Source organism: Mirounga angustirostris, unplaced genomic scaffold (genome assembly GCF_029215605.1).
Source record: "Mirounga angustirostris isolate CCGP_5_RB_7025 unplaced genomic scaffold, mMirAng1.0.hap1 SCAF_1, whole genome shotgun sequence".
Lineage (NCBI taxonomy): Eukaryota > Metazoa > Chordata > Mammalia > Carnivora > Phocidae > Mirounga > Mirounga angustirostris.
Genome location: NW_026991709.1, coordinates 28884894 through 28909379, shown reverse-complemented (window position 1 = coordinate 28909379; position 24486 = coordinate 28884894). Strand labels below are relative to the sequence as shown.

The 24486-nt window shown below is 38.8% G+C and overlaps 1 protein-coding gene across 8 annotated transcripts in view; it reads left to right on the top strand.

The window, feature by feature from the left end:
- The first annotated feature begins 15977 nt into the window (after nt 1-15977).
- Nucleotides 15978-24486, top strand: part of LOC123834573 (multidrug resistance-associated protein 1-like) — a 93576-nt gene continuing 85067 nt past the window's right edge. For 3 of the 8 annotated variants that reach the window (XM_064580147.1, XM_064580129.1, XM_064580132.1), the window contains exons 1-2: nt 15980-16242; nt 22179-22240. In XM_064580147.1, coding sequence (XP_064436217.1) covers nt 16171-16242; nt 22179-22240 — 134 coding nt within the window. In that variant the 5' untranslated portion in view covers nt 15980-16170. Of the gene's footprint in view, nt 16243-18482; nt 19696-22178; nt 22241-24486 lie in introns of those variants that run through there. The other 5 variants (XR_010407937.1, XM_064580140.1, XM_064580124.1 and 2 more) reach the window with 3 other exon arrangements.

Below are 24486 nucleotides of genomic sequence, written 5' to 3'. Positions count from 1 at the left end.
ACAATCCTTTGATATGGGTGTTCTGCTTTTTAAAGGATGTGTCACAGTTTGGATTCTCCAGGAAGTAAATTTTGAGATGGAGTTTAGTGTACAGGATGTTTATAGGAGAGTATCCTTGGGGTCAACACCCAAGGAGGGAGATGTGAGCAGTAATGGGCAGAGGGAGACATTGAGTGTCCTATCATGATCAGAGCTAACCTGTTTTGTACTGAAATGGCCTGGTCTTTATACCCCAACCTCTACCAGCCTACATTTAATGTAGGCTACCCCAGAGTGCATAGCCTTGTGCAAATGCCATAAAGGCTGAATAAGAAACACAGGACAAAAAAAAGAAAGAGAGAAAGAAAGAAAAAAAAGAAAGAAAGAAAGAAAGAAAGAAAGAAAGAAAGAAAGAAAGAAAGGAAGGAAGGAAGGGAGAAAGAGAAAGACACAAAATAAGATGGCATATTTAAACCCAAATACATCAATAATAACATGAAATATGAGAGCGCTAGATAAATGACATTTTCACACCAACTTTTTTAAAAGTCCATCTATCCGCTATTTACAATAAACCAACTAATGGAAAAGGATACTGGAATGTTGGAAGTAATGGAATGGAAAATTATATACCATGGAAACATAAAGAAAAAAACCTAACATAAATGTATTAATATCAGGAAATAGAGACTTTAGGGGCACCTGGGTGGCTCAGTCGTTAAGCGTCTGCCTTTGGCTCAGGTCATGGTCCCAGGGTCTTGGGATTGAGCCCCGCGTCGGGCCCCGCGTCGGGCTCCCTGCTCGGCAGGAAGCTTGCTTCTCCCTCTCCCTCTCCCCCTGCTTGTGTTCCCTCTCTCGCTGTGTCTCTCTCTGTCAAATAAATAAATAAAATATTTTTAAAAAAAGGAAATAAAGACTTTAAAGCAAACACTATTATACACGATAAAGTGGGCACTTGAAAATAATAAAAGGTTCAATTCTTTAGCTTGATATAAATCTCAAATTGTATGTACCTAATATCATCCTCAAAACACATAAAGCGAAGCATTGCCAGAGATACGAAGAGAAATAGACAAAGTCACAATTATACTGGGAGAATTTTTACACCTTCATACATAATATAAAGAAGCACATACACAAATCAATCAAGGATTTAGAAAAGTTGAGCAATGCAATTATCAATTGTAATTAATTGATCCTGATATTGATAATTCCTATTTGCTATTGATAGCAATTGTAACTGATAATTCCTATTTGCTCTTGATAGCAATTGTAACTGATAATTCAATTTTTTACTATTTATCTCTGTCTCTCTCCGTATCCATCTATCATCATATCAACAAGAACACTAAACAATTAAGAAAGCTGAACTTACACTGGGTCATAAAACAAGTCATTAAAAACTATAAAGATTTATATCACATATATCAGGGGTTGGTAAATTATAAACCACAGGCCACATTGAGCTTGCTGCTTATTTTTCTAAATAAATGTTTGTTGTAATAATAGAGCCACACGGTTGTCTATGGCTGCTTCCATACTGCAATGGCGGCATTGAGTGGTTTTGTCCTTAGGGCCCTCAGGATTTGTGCTTCTGCTAATTTCGTGATCCTGGTTCCCAATGGAGTAATTCTTTCACTGGGGGACCCAGTCATTTTGTGCCATTAAATTGGAAGTTGAGCCCACCACCTGGCCACTTTGAGCTCCTCATGCCTGTAAATCAACAGGCAAAAAAGGGGGTAAATGTCCTGAGTGGGCAATTAATTCTGACTAGGTAGAGAAAATGGATTGCTACTACACAAGGCGGAAGTGGAATTCAGGAGTTCTCCACGCATGTATCTCAGCATTCTCGAGTTCACAGCAAATGGAGTATTATTTAAAGTGTCCAGCAGATGGTGCCCAAGTAACATGCATATTTAATTTGGGGGCTCCTGCAGACTAGTCCGACTTGATTTGCTCCCACCGCCAGCTGTCCTTTGCCTTAGAAGGTAAAGTCTGCATTTGCAATTGAAAATGCTAGCTGGATAGCCTCCTGCCTCTATATAGAAGCTGAATGTAATTGCCGGTTTTACTTTGGGTGTAGAAAGAATAAAGGTTAAACCAAGTATCTTCTAGCTTTTATAGACTTACTGATACAGTTTTTATAGAACCATAAAATATTCTTGAAATTAAATCAAAAGTGTGTGGGCATAAAGACAATACTTTATAGCCATATATCATATATTTTAATTGAAAAGTCACTTTTGAAAGATGTGCTCAATTTTTAAATCCATACTGTGCATACGATTTTGTTCTACGGTTAGTGTTTAATCCTGAACAAGAACACTTGTTAAGCTTTATTTGATCTTTTATAGGAATTCCCCCAACAGCTGAAATGAATAGCTGAGATTTTATAAGGGATTTAATTTAAATTTACGAAGCTATAGATAATCAAAAGCACTTGTTCAATAAAGTTGAAGTTATAGTGTATAAAGGATTTAATTGTTTGGGGCAAAATGGTTGAAAGCAAAGGCTCAGGAGACAACCTGGGTTCATACACTTCTGTACAATTTGGAGCAAGGTTCTTAGACTGGCTTTATGCCTCAGTTTCCCCAGCTATAAAATGAAAATAATTATAGTTTCTTCTTCATAGTATTATCCTGAGATAACATGAGTACAAATAAAGCACTTAGAATATGTCTGGCACATAAGAAGCACTAAATAAATGCTGATAATATTATCACTATTATTTAACAAATTTAAATTTCATGAATGTGTGTCTAAAATATTAAAATTTTACTGTATAATTTGGACCACTCATTTAGGGTAAATGTGTCCTTATTTCTTATTTGAATATTTTATGCAAATTTCTTTGTGGGTGGAATGAAATGTTATTATCTTTCATTTAAGTAGCATGACAGAGTATATGTAATTAAATTTAAATGAATTTCAGGTAAATCAGGATTTAATTCAGGAATCAGAATTAATTTCCTCTTTCTAGTTTATAAATGGCACATTCTGGCTCAGTATACCAATATTTACATTCTTGATAATTGAAATATAGTTGCAAATTTTATATTTAAATGTAATAAACAGTTTGGACACCTTATATATTTCAAATAAGGTATCCAATTTAATATATTTCAGTTAATTCTATAGCTACAATCATATAATTCTAAAGCTATAATCATATAATCAAACCATATAGCTGCCATAATTATAAAAGTTTATTCAAGTGACTTTGATGGGAGCACCAGAAGGTTCCTCACTCCCCAACAGTCTCATTTAGGGAGATTGCTGCACCTGTGTTACATTGAGAACCTAGCAACAAAACCTTAACAATTTCACTTTGGTTATATTGAAAACATTTCAATACTCCTGACATTAACATATACATTTAACACAATCCCACCCTGTACACCTATTTTACAACTAAAGAAATTTTCTGGTAAAAATAAATTTGCAAAACCAAAGAATGTATAGCCTACCAAAGAATGAAACATATTTTGATCCAGTAGTTACTAAAGTATTATTGTACAGCCATAAGAATATATCAATTAAAAAGAATAGAAATTTTAGAAGTAGATACAATTATATATGAAAGTTTAGAATATAAGGAAGTATATAACACTAAATAATGGCAAAAGGGATTACTTAATTAGCAATGTGATAAATGAAAAACTTATCTAAAAGGATTACATTCACGTATTTTAACATATTAAAAATAAATTCCAGTTAGATTAAAGGGATAGATTTTTTAAAAATTCAAGTCTTAAGAAAACCAATTCTCTCAAAAATCCTGCAAGATTTTTAAGTACTAATTGCATAGCATAACTGGGGAAACTTATCTCAAAGAGATTAAGTAACCTACCTAAGGTCACTGAACTCATTAGAAAAGTAAAGAATCCAACACAAGTTCATTTGAATATAAAATCTGTAATTTTCCATTACAATTCTATATAAGGTGCTTAGAATAGTGCCTGGCATATTTTGAACTAGATTAAGGTTATCATTGTTAGCCGTATCCACAGAGCTGGAGGAGTGTTGCAGAACCAGGTAAAATAATATGTTAGTATATAACATATAACATATAACAAAAGTATATACTTTTGCATAATGTTGACAAAGTTAACTAGAGCCATTGAATGTTTAAACCTCCTGAACTAATAATTCTTGGTAATTCATTTCAAGGAAGTAATGAAAAGACGTATATGAAAACACTTTCTGCACAGAGTCCTTTGTGACAGTAAAAATTTGAAAATAATCTAAAATTTACTCCATTACTTCATTAATTAAATTATGCTTCATTAGCCATAGAATATTGGGTAGTTATTAAAATAATTATGTAGAAAATGTAGCAAAAGGAAGAACATAAATGTAATCTTGGTAAAATTGCAACTAAATTCAGTAATGGTGCTTATAGAGAGAACTAGAACATAAAAAAATCATACATAGAGTGGCCATTAGAGGAGGATGGAATTTGGTGGTTTTTTTCTTTGCTTTTTAAACATCTTCTTTATGATTGTTCAATTCATAAAACTGTGAGATAATACATTCAGGTTATTTGCTTAATATATTTATAAGCATAATTATTTCAAACATGAACATAGGTATATTTGACATTTAAATTCAAAATAATGTGCCTTTAAATAGTGTTAGCTATTAAGAAGAAATAAATTTAACATATTAAATAATACGTATTTTCATTTTCTCTTCCATTTTGTTCAAATCAGATAAAAAAATTTTTTTTTCTTTAATCCTTAAATTAACTCTCAATTAACAACTAATCATTGCAGGGAGAACCCATGTCTAAATTTTTGTAGGATCTACTACAATTAAGGCTAGATAATAGTCTTGGAAGAATCTAAAGCTTTTTTTACTTCTCTCTGTTCATTAATGTGCATTTTAAAAGCCAAATTAATAAAACTCTTGCTTCTACGGCTCATCCTTATCCCACAAATTCATCTTGTTAATGTTAATGGGAAGATAATGACTACTTTCTTGTGTCATAACCACCACCTTTTCTTTAATAGATAAAGATTGATGGTGATTCTGAGTAAGAGAATATTGGCCAAGCGGGGGACAGGGAAAGAGGCAGAAATTGTGCACAGCCTGTCATGACCCCTTTTCACGCTTTTAAATACATGTGATTTTATCATTTCTACTTCTAGGTACTTGAAAATCTTTAGCTTTATTTCAAAAAGATGTCTTTTTAATGAGAAGCCTCGTTCGCAAATCTCTATCCTTTATAGAATTCCACTATCTGCTGTTCCCAAAACTGTTAATTCATTGGATCTAAGATGTCAATGATTAGGCATTTACATTATTTCACAGACCACTAAGGAAAAACGATATTACCAACTAAACTATGAAACAATGTTTTCTTACCTAGCAGATGTGTTCTTTTATATGTACATAGAGAATATTTTTAGGCTTTAGACCGAGGTTTTATTTATCACTCTTGTGCCTACAAGAAAATGATATACAGAAGTAAACTAAATCAATTGACACATTTCTAAAACTTCTTGTCCTCAGATCCAAATTTATGAATCTCTCTTCCAGTCAGAGCTGCTGTGGTCCTCTTTGTCTGCACCCTATCGGCCTCTGTGCCATCAAGAACTGGTGTGGATGGACGTTCTGATAAGTGTTCCACTGTTGTCCCAGTTTCTTCCAAACCACAGACGCCCATTCTGCAAATTTTCATTGCAGTTTCCTTGAATTTTGCCAGATACCACATTCCTTCTTCCTCTTTTCCTTAGGTATTTGCTTAAAATCCTTTTTCAGAGAGACCTTTGCTGATGACCACATATAAATTGCAACAACATCACTCATCTTCCTTTGCCTCTTCCCCTCAGCATTTCTCCCCATAGCATGCTATCTGACATCAAAACATTTCTTTATGTGTGTGTTCATTGTCCCCACAAACATAAGACTTATAAGTTTTATGTGGGCAGGATTTGACTGCCTTTTCTAATTTTTTAAAAAAATTGTATCCAACACCTAACACAGTGCCTACTCCGTAACAGATATTCAATGAATAACAGATGAATGACTAAATGACCATTCACCTGCACTGGAAAATTCAGAAAAGGTATTCATAGTTGGCAGGAATTGCCCTCCCTTTGAAATGCTGGGTTTATACCCTGAGAAAATGTCTTCCTCTCTGAACCCTATTCTGTGATAACAGCCCCACCCCTTTGTGCTCACATCATCTTCCCCCAGCTGTGTTAATATCACCGTGCATGCAAGCTGTTCCAGCCTTTGGGCTTTGCTTGCACGGTTACCCTCTATTCCAAAGAGCTTGATGGTAAAACTGCTTCTGGTCAATTCTTAAGTTTATCAGCCGGGTGACTCTTTTCAAGTTACTTAGTTTCTCAAAAATTCATGGGTTTGGTTGTGTGGACTTAGATTATAAGTGTAAATAGTATGCCAACTGGCATAATAAGTGCACTATAAATATTAGCTATTATTAAGTTTGGAGCTTAAAGTCTTCAGGGTTCTGTCCTAGCATCTTACATGAGTTTGATCAAAACTATTCGAGTCTATTGTAATAGATGTGCACTATGCATGACGCACAGAATGTACAGAAAGGAACATGTGCAGACATGTGTAATGTGGCTCAAAAATTTTCATTTAAAAAAGATAAATGTGGACTTTGCCCCACATACGTCTCTTTGGAAACCAAATAATGATTCAGGCAATGGTGGGGAAAGATAGAGAAATAAAGAATACAGTCCTGGGGGTGCCTGAGTGGCTCAGTTGCTTAAGTGTCTGCCTTCCACTGGGGTCATGATCGCTGGGTCCTAGGATTGAGCCCCTGCTTGGTGGGGTGTCTGTTCCTCCCTTTCCCTCTGCCCCTCCCTGCCCCACTCATGCTCTTTCTATCTCAAATAAATAAAATCTTAAAAAAAAAAAAAAAAGAATACAGTTCTGCTGCAGGTTTAGCAATACCTAGTCATGGGCAGATTATATGTTTTATATGTTTTCAAGTAATTTGCATCATAAAAAGCATGAAAAAAAACCACAAAGAACAAGTGTTTAGGTTTCTGCCTACAGTATTTCCTTACCTGAAATTGATTGCCTCCTGCTATTCCTGTGGCTGGCTATAGTTTATCATTATGTTCTAACCTGTGAGCCTTCCCCAACGAATTTGGAAGGTGATCCATATCTTGATTCATTGTTCTCTAATACTGCATCTTGTTCATTTTCTTCATAGCACCATGCATTTTGTAGTTATTTATTTACTTGGTGTACTTGTTTCTTCTTGGTCTCTCCTTCTAGTGTATAATCCAGTGAGGATAAGGACAATTCACTACATTTCCAGCACCTACCAGAATGCCTGGCACATAGAAGTAGTCATTTAATGCTTGTTAAATACATTAATTAAATAAAGCAGTGCATATTTGAAAAAATTCTCTGGAAAATATTTAGAAATTTCTTTTTGCTAAATGATGTGCATACAACTTTGGGGGGTCAAACAAATATGATCACAAATAAATTGTACCAGAAGATGAGCAGACTTAGTAGCTTCTCTTACACATTTGCAAATCACTAGTTTTTTGAAGAAAAATGAAAGCGTATCATATTGGTATAGCGGCACAAAGAATCCTGGATTCAAGGAAATCTAATACTTTGCCCTGGTTTTCTTTCTAACGCTAATGGTGGGAAAGTCATTGAACTCTCTCCTGGCCTCTCTACCTCTGTGACATGGTGGATTTAGAATAAACCCTTCGAGGGGCGCCTGGGTGGCTCAGTCGTTGAGCGTCTGCCTTCGGCTCAGGTCATGATCCCAGGGTCCTGGGATCGAGCCCCGCATCAGGCTCTCTGCTTGGCGGGAAGCCTGCTTCTCCCTCTCCCACTCCCCCTGCTTGTGTTGCCTCTCTCTCTCTCTGTCTCTGTCTGTCAAATAAATAAAATCTTAAAAAAAAAAAAATAGAATAAATCCTTCGAAACTTGAGACCTTTTCTACTATTGCTTAGTTTTTAACTTCTCTGGTGTTGATTTTTAGCTTTTGTAATGCAGTCGAAAGCAGAGCAACTTGCACTTGCTTTTAATACATGGAATTAATAAGTGCTTTGACTATTTCGACTATTATTTTTTAAAAAATATGTAAAAGAAGCCGCATTTAAGATGGAGTCAAGAAGCCCTGGAGGGGGCGCTCTCGTGCACTACAACTCAATGAAAGAAGCATACTTCACATTCCCCAACTGAAAGAAACTCGCTTTACATTACCCAGCAAGAGGAAGGATTTCTCTATGCCCATCAATAGCCCAGCCAATGAGAAACTGCCACACTGAGCCAATGAGAAGCCATCACCACCTGAACTCAACAAAACAGCCCCGCCCAGCCTCTTCCTTCCTCCTATGAGAGCAAGCCCCTCTCTTGAGTTCTCCAGGCGTGTCTCTGCTTTGCCAAGGTTTGCTCGTCCCAAGTTGCAATTCCTCCGCTGTTCTTGAATTAACTCATTTTGCTGGTAAAATGACTGGCTCTTTTGTTTTTTAAGGCCAAGATGTTCTGCTCACTTCATTTTGCTATTGGCTGTCATTTTAGGAAGAATGCAGGGATTAAAAAGTTGGCCATTTTCTCAATGGTGTCAGATTCTGAGGTCTGAGCTTCATAGAGAAAAACCTGTGCATAGTCAATAGAAATAAACCAAGGCATTCTAACTTTAAAAATGTGTGATTCTCCCTGTCAACATCAATACCTGCCCTTTTGCTGCTAAATGCTATTGTGATCACTATGGAAATTCTGAAGAGATTTGGTTATGCTTACTACTAGGAAAAAAACAGTAGCCGTGTTCAATCAAGAATAAAGCTATCAACTCCAAATGAGGTACCTGCACGTGCCTTTCCATGTATGTAAAAGAAAGCCAAGTTCACCTTTAACAGGCAGCAGTCTGTTGGCTGACTCAGGTAGAAAGTTGTTCCATCTATCCCTCCAAGGGCAGATTTGGAATTGCGATCTGGTGACTGTTTAAATATAACTCATAAAGGTTTATACTCTGAGATGTTTCCATCTCCAGTTGCCTATCACTTTTCTATCCAATCTGGACAGCCACAGTGACACTCGCGAACATTTTCAATTCTTGCGTCTTAACAGGTTCTCTTTGTTGAGTGAATTCAATCATTCCTTTAAATACTCTTGTTCTCCTTTTGAGAAGCAGATCTGGAAAGACAGCCTCATAATTCTGCACACTGGCCGTGCTTTACATTTCTGGTTTCCAATCCGAGCTGAGTCCTAACCTTTAGACTTTTGAGATACGGCTCTAAATGTAATATGATTGCAATATTTACTGACTACTTAACCACATGCCAGGTTCTGTGCCTAACATTTTAATCTGGTTTCTAATTCAGTTTCTAATATAGTACTTTTGGTGCCCTGTGAGGTAAAAGTTAGGCTGAAAAACTGAGGCTAAGAAACAAGAAGCTAGGTGATTTGCGTAGTTTCACACAGCTAGCAAATGCAAACTGAGATTCTACCTCTGGTCTCACACTCAAGCCCTGCTTTCAACCCGGCCCTCAATCATCTCCTCCTTTCCAACGCTGATAAGTCATTTGGGGAAACGTGAGCCCTTGGAGGAGCAAAGTTTGTGTTGAAGAATTATGTGCCTGTTTATAAACACATCTGCCTGTTGGCGAAACCGCCCTTTTTTTTAACATTTATTTTTGTCTACTTTAAAAACTAATGCAGGGGCGCCCGGGACGCTCAGTCATTAAGCGTCTGCCCTCGGTTCAGGTCATGATCCAGGGTCCTGCTCTGTTGGGCTCCCTGCTCCGTGGGAGGCTTGTTTCTCCCTCTCCCACTCCCCCTGCTTCTGTTCCCTCTCGCTGTGTCTCTCTCTGTCAAATAAATAAAATCTTAAAAACAAAAACTAATGCATGCTTGCTATAGGGAATTTTGAAAATATATAAATACAGAGAATAAAAATCTTTCATAATCTCACTATCCAATGGGGACCACTACAAACATCTGATTATTTGCAAACAGTAAATAATTTAACATTTTAAATAATTTAACATTTGTATACTATAGTAATTTAATTAATTACATATACTTTATAGTTGATATCATCTATAAAGTCTATATCATTTAAAATTATATAATTATATTGTCATGTTCAGATATTAACTTTTATCATAAATGTCATTTTTTATCATGACATAATATTGCATCATGTGGATGTATTTATAATTAACTCAACGGTTGTCCTATTGTTATAATTTACTTTTTCTTTGTTCCAAATATATACATAATGACCCAGTGAAAATATTTAGCAATAAAGTATTTGACTTCATTGCTGTTTATTCTCTTGGGAGAGAATATGAATCAATGGTGAATTTTGTTATTTAAAATTAAATTTTAAATTTACATTTAAATTTAATGTAAACCCTCTTCAGAACTTTCTTGGATGGTAGTCTTGTTATGCACCACAGACAAATAACTAGTCTTAGTACCTAGTCTTTTTTCACCTATCTTTCTCACTTTGTTAACATTTGGACCCATGATGTGAAAGTAATCATGGGTAAAACTGCTGGCTCTTTAGAACAAATAAATGCAGCAAAGCCAAGTACAAGTAGTCATCACGTTCTTTACCACTGTGGATTCACAGTAAGTTAAAATGTGTGTGTGTACAGCTATTCAGTCTTGACCCTTGAGTATGTATTTCTAATATTTTGTGTGATGAAATTCAAAGTACCCACAAAGCACTCCTGCTGCATGACAAAGTACGATGGTAGCTTTGAGGAAAAACACTTAGACAATAGTTTGAATGGAAGCTGAATTGGCCACTATTTCATGGAACACCATTTTTACACGAAAGAATGACTGAAGACAAAGTATGGTCATTCAGATTTGGATATCTGGCAGAATTTGCTCAAGAGAAAATAAACTGATTCTGCCATTTCAAGGGATACAACTGACGGTGTTTGTTGCCAGTGAAAAATTCAAGGTTTTTAGAGAAAGTTATATTTTTAGACTACCAGTATCCAGCATTATGAGCTTGACAGCTTTCCAATATTTACAGAATTTTTTGGTGACATTGGTGGTGATATCAATAAACTTTTTTTGATATTACATAATGATATGTGTCAACATTTGGAAGATATTCATTACTCAGGGAACTAATATATTCCAAATAACCAAGACATCATGTTACAAAATCATACAGTTATAAAAGACTCATTCAAAATGCAAGAGAGACCAGTGAATTTTAATGTAGCACAAAAGGTTTACTGATAGGGCTTCAGCTTCTACATTGCAACTAACTTTTAAGAAACTAACAGAGTTTTGCTGTTATATCAAAGAAAAATACCCAGAACTACCTGAAAAGCAACAAATTAATCCACCTCTTCCAACTACATATGTGTGGGAAGCTAGATTTTCTTCATCTACTTCAATCAAAAGCATATATTATAATAGGTTGAACGCAGATGCAGGTATGGGAGTCCCACCATCTTTTACCAAACCAGATGTTAAAACGTAAAATAATGGGATGCCTGGGTGGCTCAGTTGGTTAAGCAGCTGCCTTCGCCTCAGGTCATGATCCCAGGGTCCTGGGATCGAGTCCTGCATCGGCCTCCTTGCTCAGCAGGGCGCCTGCTTCTGCCTCTGCCTGCCACTCCTCCTGCTTGTGCTCTCTCTCTCTGACAAATAAATAAACAAAACCTTTAACAACAACAAAAAAAAGATTCTCTCTCTCCCTCTGCCTGCTCCCCACCCATCTCACACTCACATCTCTTTCTAAAAAAAAGAAAAGAAGATGTAAAACAATGTCAGTATTCTCAGAAAAAATTTTCATTCTTTAAATATAGCTACTTTTCATAAATAACCTATCATTAATGAAAACATATAATGGGTTTCTTATTATCTTTAAATAAATTGATAAGTAAAAAATTTTAGTCTCAACTAATTTCTAACATAGTGAATATCCATAGAGATACTCCATATACACAGAAGTTAGTTAAGTACTCAATAATTTTGAAGAATGTAAAGAGTTCCCAAGTCCAAAAAGTTTGAGTTAGATCTCTTGGTCTAAGAGAAAGTCGCACACCAGTCTTCAGAGAGATATTCCTCATAGCACTGACCATGGGAGCAAGTAGTTGGACTTAGCCTACATCTTGTTCACTAGGTGACTAGGTAAGTCATAATCATCATAATAATTCATTCAATATACACCATGTGCTCTTGCTGTTCTAAGTGCTTTACTTATTATATGATTGAATTATGTCATCCTTACAACAAATCTATGAAGAAGGCATCTCTATCACTTTCATTTTATAGATGGGAAAGTGAGCCCTGAGAAGTTAAATGACTTGCTTTCATCTTCCACTTCTTAAATGGTGGAGCTGAACTTCAACCTGAAGTCTTACCTCAGAGTCTATGTGCTTAATCACATTCAAGTTCCTCTAAATTGTGGTATTTGCATAGAACAAAGCACCACGGAGAAGTCAGGAACAATAGGTGAGTACTGCATGGCCTCACAATAATAAGTTAAAAAATAAGGGGCGGAGGGAAGGAATTGTATTGTAATGACTGCATAAGAAAATGCCATTTGTATACTTTTGTGTCACTCCAGATAAATGACTTACGGTGGATAATAAATGGATTGGAAATTGACTCAGTGGGGAAATAAAAAGAAAACAAAACAAAATAAAAATGGTGCTTCACAAAATGATGGTAGTATGCCATGAACTGAAGAGTACTGTTAATTCAATTTTTAATACCAAGGTTAACAAGAACAGTGAAAATACTGTCTACTCCAGACTCCACCCCATATACGCACACAACCTACAGTTGCCTTGAGGAAAAGAATTCTCCCCTCTCTGCCATGGAGACAACCATTTGCTCAGCTAACTATGGGAAACATGCAGCTCTTTCTTTCCAGCTTTATTCTAATCAGCCTCAGAGATTCTGACCCTGATCTCTGAAGCTCTCAACAAGAAAGGAAGAGCTGAGTGCCTGCAGAACTTGTAAAGTAAGAGCAGAATCCCTGGGAGGACAAGAATCCTCAAAATTGGGGCACCTGGGTGGCTCAGTCGGTTAAGCGTCTGCCTTTGACTCAGGTCATGATCCCAGGGTCCTGGGATCGAGCCCCTCATCGAGCCCCTCATCGGGCTCCTCTGCTTCTCTCTCTATCCCTCTGCTGCCCCCTCTGCTTGTGTGCTCTCTCTCTCTCTCAAATAAATAAATAAAATCTTAAAAAAAAGAATCCTCAAAATGAACCTAAAAAAATGGAATACTGTGACATAAAACATGCTCCACCCATTACTAAATCCACATGCCCTTTTATTCCATATCTCCATGATTTTTTTTCCTGAGGAGGAAATATTTATTTCAGCTAGTGTGAGAATTCAGTGATAGAATGCTAACTTTGCAGCAATGCTTTGCTTATGTCAAGGTCATTTTATTTTATTTTATACTTTCTGTTGCCTAGGCAAATCTGAATATTTTACTGTTTTTTCTTTGAAGCAAAGAAAATGGTCATTCCTTTCTTGAAAACTCATGCCTTCCTTCTTATTAGCATAGTCTTACCTTGAGCCTCCTTCAAAATGGAGAAACTTAAAATGGAATCCTGTGGGGCTCCCAGAGATTTTTCCCCCAATTCCTTTGAGTGGAGACTTCATCATTCTAGTTCCCCAATACCTATAACCCTCTCTCCTTTAATAATAACTACTAATAATTAATTACCTTGGGGATCTCTGTCTCCTCCCACTGATCAGTGGATTGTGTGTCTATATGGAGTGTGTATAGAAATCTGTCTGCTTTCAGCTGCCAGAACACCAGCCTTTTCTGAGGGGACTGATTCCAAGAAGAGGGAGGAAAACACATGTTGAATTTAAAGCCTGAGCTATTTTTAGGCCTCTTCTTTCTGGCTTCCTCCTCCGAGGCACAGGCTCCAAGTTCCTTCTTTCCTTGTATCTGAAAGCAAGGACTAACTCTACAAAGATCTTGTATTTTCCACATGGAATCCACACAGTGAGCATTTTAAAAGTACAGATGGAGCAGGGGCCCCTCAGGCTGAGGCTGTTGAATATGAAATGTCCCCAGATTGCACTTGAGTTTGTGTAAAGTTCTGGAAGAAGTGAGACAAAGTTTCTAAATCCCAAGCTGCAACCTCAATTCTTCACAGACACATTTGTTTCAAACTAAAATCTACAACTTCCTCTTTGCAAAGGGCCAGACGAATACGGTCTAAAGAGAGGAAGAAAGCCAAATAAACTGTATTCTAAACATCCCCCAGAACTTTAATTCTATGATGAATCATTTAGTCTAATCCTTATATAGAAATTGTCTGGTTCCTCACAGCTTGGCCCATTCTATGGGCAAGCCAAAATTTCCTCCAGGTATCATCTGTGGGCCTTTTTTCTCCAGGAAACAGGCTTTCTTCAATCCTAAATCTCAACTCTTTCTTTTTTTTAAAGATTTTATTTATTTATTTGACAGAGACACAGCAAGAGAAGGAACACAAACAGGGGAGTGGGAGAGGGAGAAGCAGGCTTCCCACTGAGCAGGGAGCCCGATGCGGGGCTTCATCCCAGGACCCTGGGACCATGACCTGAGCCGAAGGCAGACGCTTAACGACTGAGCCACCCAGGCCCGCCTAAATCTCAATTCTTTCCATTTACCTCTAACATTAATTTCAAGATGCAGACAGAATCTCCCTTAGTCCTGAAACATAATTACCCATCCTTGTGAAATTATCACATTGCTTTATCTTTATCCCATTATTCAGAATTTCTAAAATTACTCCCTCTTAGGATGCCTGGCTGGCTCAGTCTTGGAGCATGCCACACTTGATCTCAGGGTCAAGAGTTCAAGCAAAAATAAAATAAAATTACTCCTGTTGCTTCAGGTCCCAAGTAAATTGAAACAAAATATTTTCTCAGACCAATGACACATCTCAGGGTCAGCAGATTTTCCTCAAAGTACTGCATACATCAGTACTTTATACAAGGCTACTGTTTGTCAAGTTATTAAAACTCAAATGCCATCCTTAATATTCATATTCCCTTTTATATGTCATGTTTCTCATTTAGCCCTTTGCTGATTCTAGTTACTACGACGTTTTTCATTTATTATGTTGCTTTATAACTAATTTGAAGAGTAAAATTTAGATTTCATATACTGTTATGGTTTCCTAACTTTAGGAAGTATTAAGGGAAGTATTTCATTCGTTCTAATTTTAAAGTCATTGCAATAAAATTCGCTCCATACAGTTCTGCTGACACCTGTTGTCCTTAACAGTTTTCTGTTCCGGACTGCTGTAATATTCTGCTTATAAACATGTCATTCCATGGAGAAATGAGCTTTGTGCTTCTATCATAAAGAAGGGGCGCCTGGGTGGCTCAGTCGGTTGAGCCTCTGCCTTCGGCTCAGGTCATGATCCCGGGGACCTGGGATGGAGCCCCGTGTTGGGCTCCTTGCTCAGTGGGGAGCCTGCTTCTCCCTCTCCCTCTGCCCCTCCCCTCCGCCTGTGCTCTTTCTGTCAAATAAATAAACAAAATCTACAGAAAGAAAGAAAGAAGGAAAGAGAGAGAGAGGAAGGAAGGAAGGAAGGAAGGAAGAAAAAGAAAGAAAGAAAGAAAGAAAGAAAGAAAGAAAGAAAGAAAGAAAGAAAGAAAGAAAGAAAGAAGGAAAGAGAGAGAGGAAGGAAGGAAGGAAGGAAGGAAGGAAGGAAGGAAGGAAGGAAGGAAGGAAGAAAAAAAAGAAAGAAAGAAAGAAAGAAAGAAAAGAAAGAAAGAAAGGAAAGAAAGGAAAGAAAAGAAAGAAAGAAAGAAAGAAAGAAAGAAAGAAAGAAAGAAAGAAAGAAAGAAAGAAAGAGAGAGAGAGAGAGAGAGAGAGAGAGAGAGAAAAGAAAGAATCATTTTCCAACAAAGCAATCCTGCAAAGCGCGGAGGGAACTTCACCGAGTCAAGCGCAATCTGCCCAGGGGCGGAGATCACCGCCCTCCGCAGAAGGTCCCGCCACTGCTCATTCCGCCCCTTCCCCCACCTCCCCCGCCCGGCGCGGGTCCGCCCGCCTCGCTCCCGCCCCCTGCCTCGCCCAGGGCGCGCTCCCGGGAAGGGCCGGCTCGGGGCAGGGCGACAGCCGGCTAGGTCTGGCTGAGTGCTCGCGTCCTCCCAACTTCGGGGCGCCGGGGCGGCGGACCCCAGCCGAGAGAGCTAACGGCCTCGGTACCGCCCCCCGCCTCCCCTCGCCAGGCGCCCGCGGACCATGTTCTCCATCCCGCGGAGGTGGGGCGCCGGCAGCAGCTACGAGCGGGTCCCCGAGGGGCCCGAGGCGCAGGTAATGCTCATTGGTCCTGGGGGCCCTGGGGGAGGCGGGCGGTCTTCGCCACCCTGGGTGGGGAGGGGGGGGGGGAGAGCCGCCGGTTCGGGCGCTGGCCTGTGAACTGATGCTTTAGAGCCCCCGGTTTAGTAGAAATCACACACACACGCACACACGGACGGACACACACAAGCGCGCAGTCGTGGGAGCTGACACCAGCCCTCAGGCTGACGTGAACTCTGAACCATCAAGATCTCAGCCAAGGTGGCTGCTGGAGGAGAGAAAGAGGCTGCTTTGAAGGGGTGGAGCACTCCGCCGTCAGCAGAAACAAGCGTTTGGGAAAAGAATGAACGGACCTGGCATCGGGGAAGGAGGAGAGGCTGGGATGGGATTGCACACGCAGCGGCAGAACCCACCGAAACTGCAGGGGAGATTCGGCGTAAATACCCCGGGGTTAACTGGCAGGTGTTAACTGACCGGGTGTTGGGAGCCTGCGGTTGGGGCAATCCGGACACTGCAGACGCTTAACTGTGCCTCGCTCTGCCCCCGTGATTAACACGTGCTTCTTCCACAATAGAAGTCACGTGCTGGACCACAGAGCAGGGCCACCAACCGCGCAGTGGTGTGTTAGGAGTAATTTCCCTAACAAAAATGCCACGTGTTTTGTCCTTCCACTTCCCCTAACTTCCTCCACTAAGACTTTCTTTTTTTTTTTTTTTTAAGATTTTATTTATTTATTTGACAGAGAGACACAGCGAGAGAGGGAACACAAGCAGGGGGAGTGGGAGAGGGAGAAGCAGGCCTCCTGCCGAGCAGGGAGCCCAAGGTGGGGCTCGATCTCAGGACCCTGGGACCATGACCTGAGCCGAAGGCTGTCGCTTAACCAACTGAGCCACCCAGGCGCCCAGAACACCACTTTCAATATAGTATTTTGAATTGAGATTACAAAGAACTAGTCTTATTTCTACTAGCCCTGTTTCCCAAAAATAATGGAAGGTATTTTTCACAGGAGATGATTCCCTACAACCCTCTCAGTTTTTAAAAGATTTTATTTATTTATTTTGAGAGAGAGACACACAGCAAGAGAGGGAACACAAGCAGGGGGAGTGGGAGAGGGAGAAGCAGGCTTCCCGCCGAGCAGGGAGCCCGATGCGGGGCTCGCTCCCAGGACCCTGGGATCATGACCTGCGCCGAAGGCAGTCGCTTAACCAACTGAGCCACCCAGGCGCCCTCCACTAAGACTTTCTAAAGTCTTAGAAATTTTGCCCCTCACATAAGTCGTTCTGTAATTCTAAAAAGGAGAAAGAAAAATTCAGGTTCAGGGGATCTTGTTTTAATCCTGGTTCTTGTTAGTGACTCCAAGTGTCAAATATGACAGCATTCTTCTAATTACATATAAAATGAAACTATAAATGTTTTTAAAAGTAAAGCAAATTGTATGTAAAGTATTCTTTTAAAAGTCTATAAAATATAGATGTTGAATAAATCCCTTGAAAATGTGAAAGAGCTCCACCAGGACAATACACCTTTTTTTTTTTTTACTTTACAGGAGAGATGGCAGTTTTAAGCAGGGAAATGGGTTTCACATCACTGGTGCAACTACGGAAGTGGCCAAAGGCAGTGAATCACCAACTTAATAGGGTGGGAAATTATAAAACTCAAACAATTCTCTCACCCAAAATTGTAGTCAGTTCTTCCTGTAGGATTCCAACAATGTTTATATCCTTGACTATTATTCAACCTGGATAGCTTTATGGACCAGGAATCCATTTAGACAGGATTGAAAATACTGTTTTAATCGCATTTTCTTTTTGTTACTTCATGATGCCAATTTAAAAAAAAAAATAGTTGATGGCTTCAGAGCATATTGAAAACCTTATATGATTACATTTCATTGCTGAGACTTTATATTTTGACATAATAGATCTCAGACAAAAATCCCACCTACTTATAAGCTAAGAACATGACTTTCTTTCTTTTTTTTTTTTTTTTAAGATTTTATTTATTTATTTGACAGACACAGCGAGAGAGGGAACACAAGCAGGGGGAGTGGGAGAGGGAGAAGCAGGCTCCCCGGAGAGCAGGGAGCCCGATGCGGGACTCGATCCCAGGACCCTGGGATCATGACCTGAGCTGAAGGCAGTCGCTTAACCAACTGAGCCACCCAGGCGCCCCAGAACATGACGTTCTGATAGTTTCTAGGGTTGGCATGGTGACCTATGAATAGAATACTTCTAAATACTTGTGATTAGCAGGGGCCATTCATTCATCCCCCTCCCCCCCAACATGTTTATTATGAGCTAGCCCCTGGGCTAAACCTGAAAATATAAAGATGAATTGAATACAGTTTTCCGTCTTCCAGAGGAACTAAGTCTAGCAAGAGAGAAGTACCTGTCAGCAAATGTTTTGATAGTCAGGAAAGAGTGAGGGTACATTCAGTGAAGACAGTTCTGAAGAATCCCTTAAATCCTCCCTGAGGCATATGTTGAGATTGCTATGGTAACCCAGAACAAGAATATAAGCCCTAAAAAAAAAAAAAAAAAAAAAAAGAATATAAGCCTTGGAGGCTGGGATGGGAGGAAAGGAATTACCAAAGGCAGTAAATTTTTTTTCTTTCCCCAAAGGCAATAAATCTTAAATAGGATTGAAGTACAAGTGAGAATTAGCCAGAAGTGAAGTAGAAGGATGTGGGCAGGAGGAAAGATATCTCAGTAGCTGCAGCGTGTAACAGAGTTGAGAATGTGGAAACACGACTGGAAGATACAATGGACTAACTGGATTAGATCCTATCTCTTAAACTTCTTTAAGTTTCTTAAACTCTGGGCCTTAGTTTCCTCCTCTGTAAAATGGAGTTGACAAAAGTGGTTTCACCACAAAGACATATATATTTATATAATTTTATTTATTTATTTGAGAAAGAGAGAGGAAGCATGAGCAGGGGGGAGAGGCAGAGGGAGAAGCAGTCTCCCCACTGAGCAGGGAGCCTGTCGGGGCTTGATCCCAGGACTTGAGCCAAAGGCAGCCGCTTAACCGGCTGAGCAGCCTGGGAGCCCCACAGACATGTTGTATTTAATGAGATAATACACTTCATACAGAATCTGGCACATAATAAGTGATTAAGAAACAAATTATTTTTGGTTTCTGGATGTTTTCCCTTCCCCACGAGGCTGTCCTTCCACTTCCCCTAACTTCCTCCACCAATCCCAGAACCCTGCTCCAGTATGCACAAAGGAAGCTCCTGAAGTTAGGGGTTATGAGATACTGTTAAATGTAGCAGTCGCACAAACCATATCCTCGTGGGACCACATCTCAAGGTTGAACCCAAGGAAGATTGAAAGCAAAACACTTCACTAATCCTGGACCCTGGCTATGCTGTGGTCTCATGGTCTAAAAATTTCCTGCTCCATCATCATCCAGAAATAACAGGACCTCTGTTCAAATGAAAATTGCCCTTAAGTCCGCCGTGTTAAGGTATGTTGATAGGACACCTGCTATACCTGAAATGGTAGATAAGTATAATAGATAAGAAAATGGACTAGAAAACAAAGGCCTGTAGTGGCCCTGGGGCAACAAGGGAAATGGGAAACATTGGGATCAGTTCGGTCTGCAGACCAGAAGTGATGTCAGAGTGAGATAAGTGAATTAGAAGGATTGAGAAATGTTTAATGGAGAAGATGGGAGTAAATTAAGACACTGAAAGATACTCTTGTTACGGAACTTGGACTGGATCGCCTGACGGAAGAACCAAGCGGCACTCAGAGATCTTGGAGGATAGGAGGTTTATTTAACGCCGGGGAGCTCAGAGGAGAGTGATCTTTACTTTACTTTATAGCAATATATCAATAATGAACTCAGTGAGACCCATGCTATGAATTCAGTATTTATTGAAAAGTCATTTGTATATCCTTGGTGCTTGATAAGGCTAATTACCTTCACCAGATATTTTACCTATCTACTGTAATTTTTTTCTGGGAGGTAAATTTGGAATTTACTGTGATAAATTCAGTGTAAGAAGCCTGGCCCACATCTAAGGAGGCTATTTACCAAAGGACTCAAAGGGCTTCATATAAGATGCTTTCTTTTTTTTACTTAGCTCATGATTCTCTGGATCAGTTGAGTCATGACCTGGTTTGGGTCAGCTTGGCTGATCTCTGCTGATCTCTTTCAGGCACTAAAGCCAACTGGAAAGTTGGCTGGTGACAGGATCGTCTAGGACTAATTTACTCCTATGTCTAGTACTTGTTCCAAGCCAGGATGACAGACCTGTCAGATGAGCACCTCAGTTCTCTCCTATGGGGTCTCTCATCCTCTAGCAGGCCAGCTCAGGATCAGACACATGGTGCACTCAGGGTTCTGAGCACAGCAAGCCTCTCGGCACTTAGAATTGGAGCTCTCTTGGTGTCACTCTTGTGGCATTTTCATGATCAAAATTTTCAAGGGGTGGAGACTAGCGTTTACCTCTTGATGGGAAAAGCTCCTAAGGATCTGTAGCCATTTGCAATCTGCCACAGAAATACACGTGTTTTGGAGGTGAATACGATCTCTGGTTTGGTGGTAAATTATCAAGTTGGCAACTCCCTGTGAAATAATTTGTGACTTGCAGGTTAATTCAAGAATTTTCAGAACATTCTCCACAATATGTGCACTTATTTTCCAAGTAATATGTTTGGTAATAGTAGTGATGATGATACAGTTCACATGTATGAGTTGTTGTTTTGGGCCAAGTATGATGATGGTTTTACATCTGTCACTGCATTTACTTTTGCAACAATAATATAAGGATAGATAGCAATTGAGTAAATGATTTATAGTAGTAGATCATTTGCTGTAACTCAGAGAACAGATGTGGAGTGAACAATGTTTTCTCAGGACATTTGCTGTATAGGTTGGAATTTTGTTGCACAGATTCCTTCTAGGATAAGAATTTTTTAAAACATAGTGAACACTTTATGTATGAGATCAGAACTGGATTAGAGAGGGTCAGTGCTAAAATTGTTAAATATGGGACAATTTCTCATAATGAACTTTACTCTGGTGATCAGTTTTACTTTTTAAAATATAGACATTGGTGCTGACTCTAAAAATATAAAATGATTACTTTTGAGGCCCTTTTAAGCCCTTCTTTTGGTTGAACTCACCAGGTCAACAGGAAGAATTTTATGGTAATGTTGTAAACTCCCAAAATAGTATGTAATTGTGATAAATAAATGTTTATATATTTATACCTTTATACTAAAATATGTAATTAAGCACACAGATGTAAACCAAATGCCTATTATATTCTCGGGCGCCTGGGTGGCTCAGTTGGTTAAGTGACTGCCTTCGGCACAGGTCATGATCCTGGAGTCCCGGGATCGAGTCCCATATCGGGCTCCTTGATTAGCAGGGGGTCTGCTTCTCCCTCTGATCCTCCCCCCTCTCATGTGCTCTCTCTCTCTCTCATTCTCTCTCTCAAATAAATAAAATCTTTAAAAAAAAATGCCTATTATATTCTCTTATTTTTATACTTTTAGAAAAAAACCCAAAACTATCTTTAATTTAGTGATTAAAATGTTTTAAATTTAGCCTATATAGAGAGCTAAATTATGTATGTATACATAAGCAAATACATACATATATACACAGTCATAGAAATTCAAGGAGATAGAGAGAGAGAGAGAGAGAGAGAGAATGAGAAATAGAGATTTCAGAAATGATTTCCCTTTCCTACATGATTTCTTGCTATGTAAGCAGAGTCATAATGATAATGTTGGGAGAAATCTTAAAATGCCTCTAGTCCAACCACCATTCTCATATCTTAATTTTATTCCTTAGGGATTATGATAGCAACATAGCTGCAACTATTGGTAGATGAAATTATTTCATGTTTACTTTTCCACCTGTTGACAAAGATATTTCAAATTTGAAATAAAGGCATATTCTTCATAGACTACTTGTTATATTTTTCTTTTTAGAAATGCAATCCGGAGAAAAGTGCTTCATTCTTCAGTAGGATGACATATTCCTGGTTTAGCAGGTAGGAATTGTACTAATTTGTTTGCAGCATACCATTCTGAGGAAGATTCCAAGGAAAATGACACCTAAATGCTATTCCTCCAGTCTAAAGCATGCATATTTTTCTAAATTGACTTTGTTAAGACTTTTTTCTTATTTTATTACAGAGAAATCACAAGACAATAACATACTAAGTAGTTCCACAGATAAGATTGCTAATACTCCTGCAATATGTCTGTCCCTTCATAAGATTTGTAACCCTGTCAGGACTATACAAGGAGAGAAATTTGAATTTTTTTTTTTTTAAGATTCTATTTATTTATTTGAGAGAGACAGAGGAAGAGAGAGAGAGCACACACGAGCAATTCGGGGGGGCACAGAGGGAGAGGGATAAGTGGAGAATCTCAAGCATACTCCGTGCTGAGTGGGGAGCTCGTGGCGAGGCTCCATCCCATGACCCTGAGATCATGACCTGAGCCGAAACCAAGAGTCAGGTGCTTCACTGACTGAGCCACCCAGGCACCCCAGAAATTTGAATTTTTTTTTAACATCCAGTATATATGTGCATATAATTTTACTTAATTCCCCCCCCAAGTCTTATGAGATAGGCATTTACATATAAGAAAATTGAAAATTGAAGGTTAGAGAAAGGAATTAACTTGTCCATTGATACCCAAGAAGGAGTGCACCAAGTTGGTGTTGGAAGTCAGTTTCTTTGAGTCCCTGTTTCATGCTTTTTTTTCACTTTGATAGTCTACTCTTTACTAGGAATGCTCCCACAAATATGTGCGTGTATATATATATACTGCTATTAAAACACATACATAGTCATTTTTATAAGACATATAATGTGGTTTATCTCACAGAATAGTTCATCTATAATGTGTGATGAGGGCTTTAACCCAGAATTAAATCATATTAAAAGAGAAGAATTGATTTTTCCAATTTTATAAATTCAGAAGCTTTCTTTAGATATGTATTTCTTTCCCCCATAACAGATTATGATACAAAAAACTATTATCTTAACTTTATGCCCCTTGTTTTAGGGTTAGTAGAAACAAAATTGCCCAATATGATCTACAAATATGCTCTCAATAGTAGATGAATGCTTAAAAAAAAAAAAAAAAGAAAAGAAAAGGTTGATCGTGTGCTGGATGCCCTGCATTATGCTAACCTTTAAGAATGCAGAGATAGGGGCACCTGGGTGGCTCAGTCGTTAAGCATCTGCCTTTGGCTCAGGTCATGATCCCAGGGTCCTGGGACTATGTCCCGCATCAGGCTCCCTGCTTGGCGGGAAGCCTGCTTCTCCCTCTCGCACTCCCCCTGCTTGTGTTCCCTCTCTCGCTGTGTCTCTCTCTGTCAGATAAATAAATAAAATCCTAAAAAAAAAGAATGCAGAGATAAATGCCCTAGTTCATATCTTCTAGGAATTCATAGATTTAGAAAGATTAAAAAGTATGCTGTCAATTACCCAAAAAAGGCAAAAGGCAATATAAGCATGATAGAGAAACACAGTTTTCAGGAATGCCGTCTAACCACATTTGCACAGTTAGGGAATGTTTTACAAGTAATTAATGTTTGAACCCAACATGTAACAATGTAAGAGTGAACCAAGTGGCATTCCAAGTTGAGCAAATACTGTATGCAAACCAGAGAGGCAAGCGTGGACTGACCCCTCCCACACTGCAGCCTGTTGACGTGGCAAGAGATTAAGCAGAGTGTCCTGTAATTCTTGCTCGCACTTCAGAAAATCCCCTTTGCAGTTGTGTGGATATGGTATGTACCAGGTGAGAATGGAGACAAAGGGAGTGGTTAGGTTCTTCAATTATGCTGTAAATTTATGCTTATGGTCTGAACTATGGTAAAGAGGATGAAGAGGAAGGAACAGATTCAAAAGCTAATGAACGATTAGATAAGGAAATTGAAGAACTGGGAAAAATGTTTATCAGTTTCTGGCTCGGATAACCACCCGATTCAGGTGTGGCGGAAAAACTATGTTCAGTTTGGAGAAGCTTCAATTTGGGATGTCTGACTCATCCCCATAAAAAATATCTAATAGGTGTTTGGATATATAGGCTTTTGATCTATTGATACGGATTTGGGAGTCATTGACTGTATGTCAGTCGTTGAAGCCATGAGTATGAATGAGATCATCCAGAAGGGAGAGCCTATTGAACGGGATGAGCAAACAGAACATTGAGAATCCTCAGTATTAAATGGTGAAAGGAGGGGTCATCTACCAAGGAAGCTAAGGAAAGGCATTCCGAA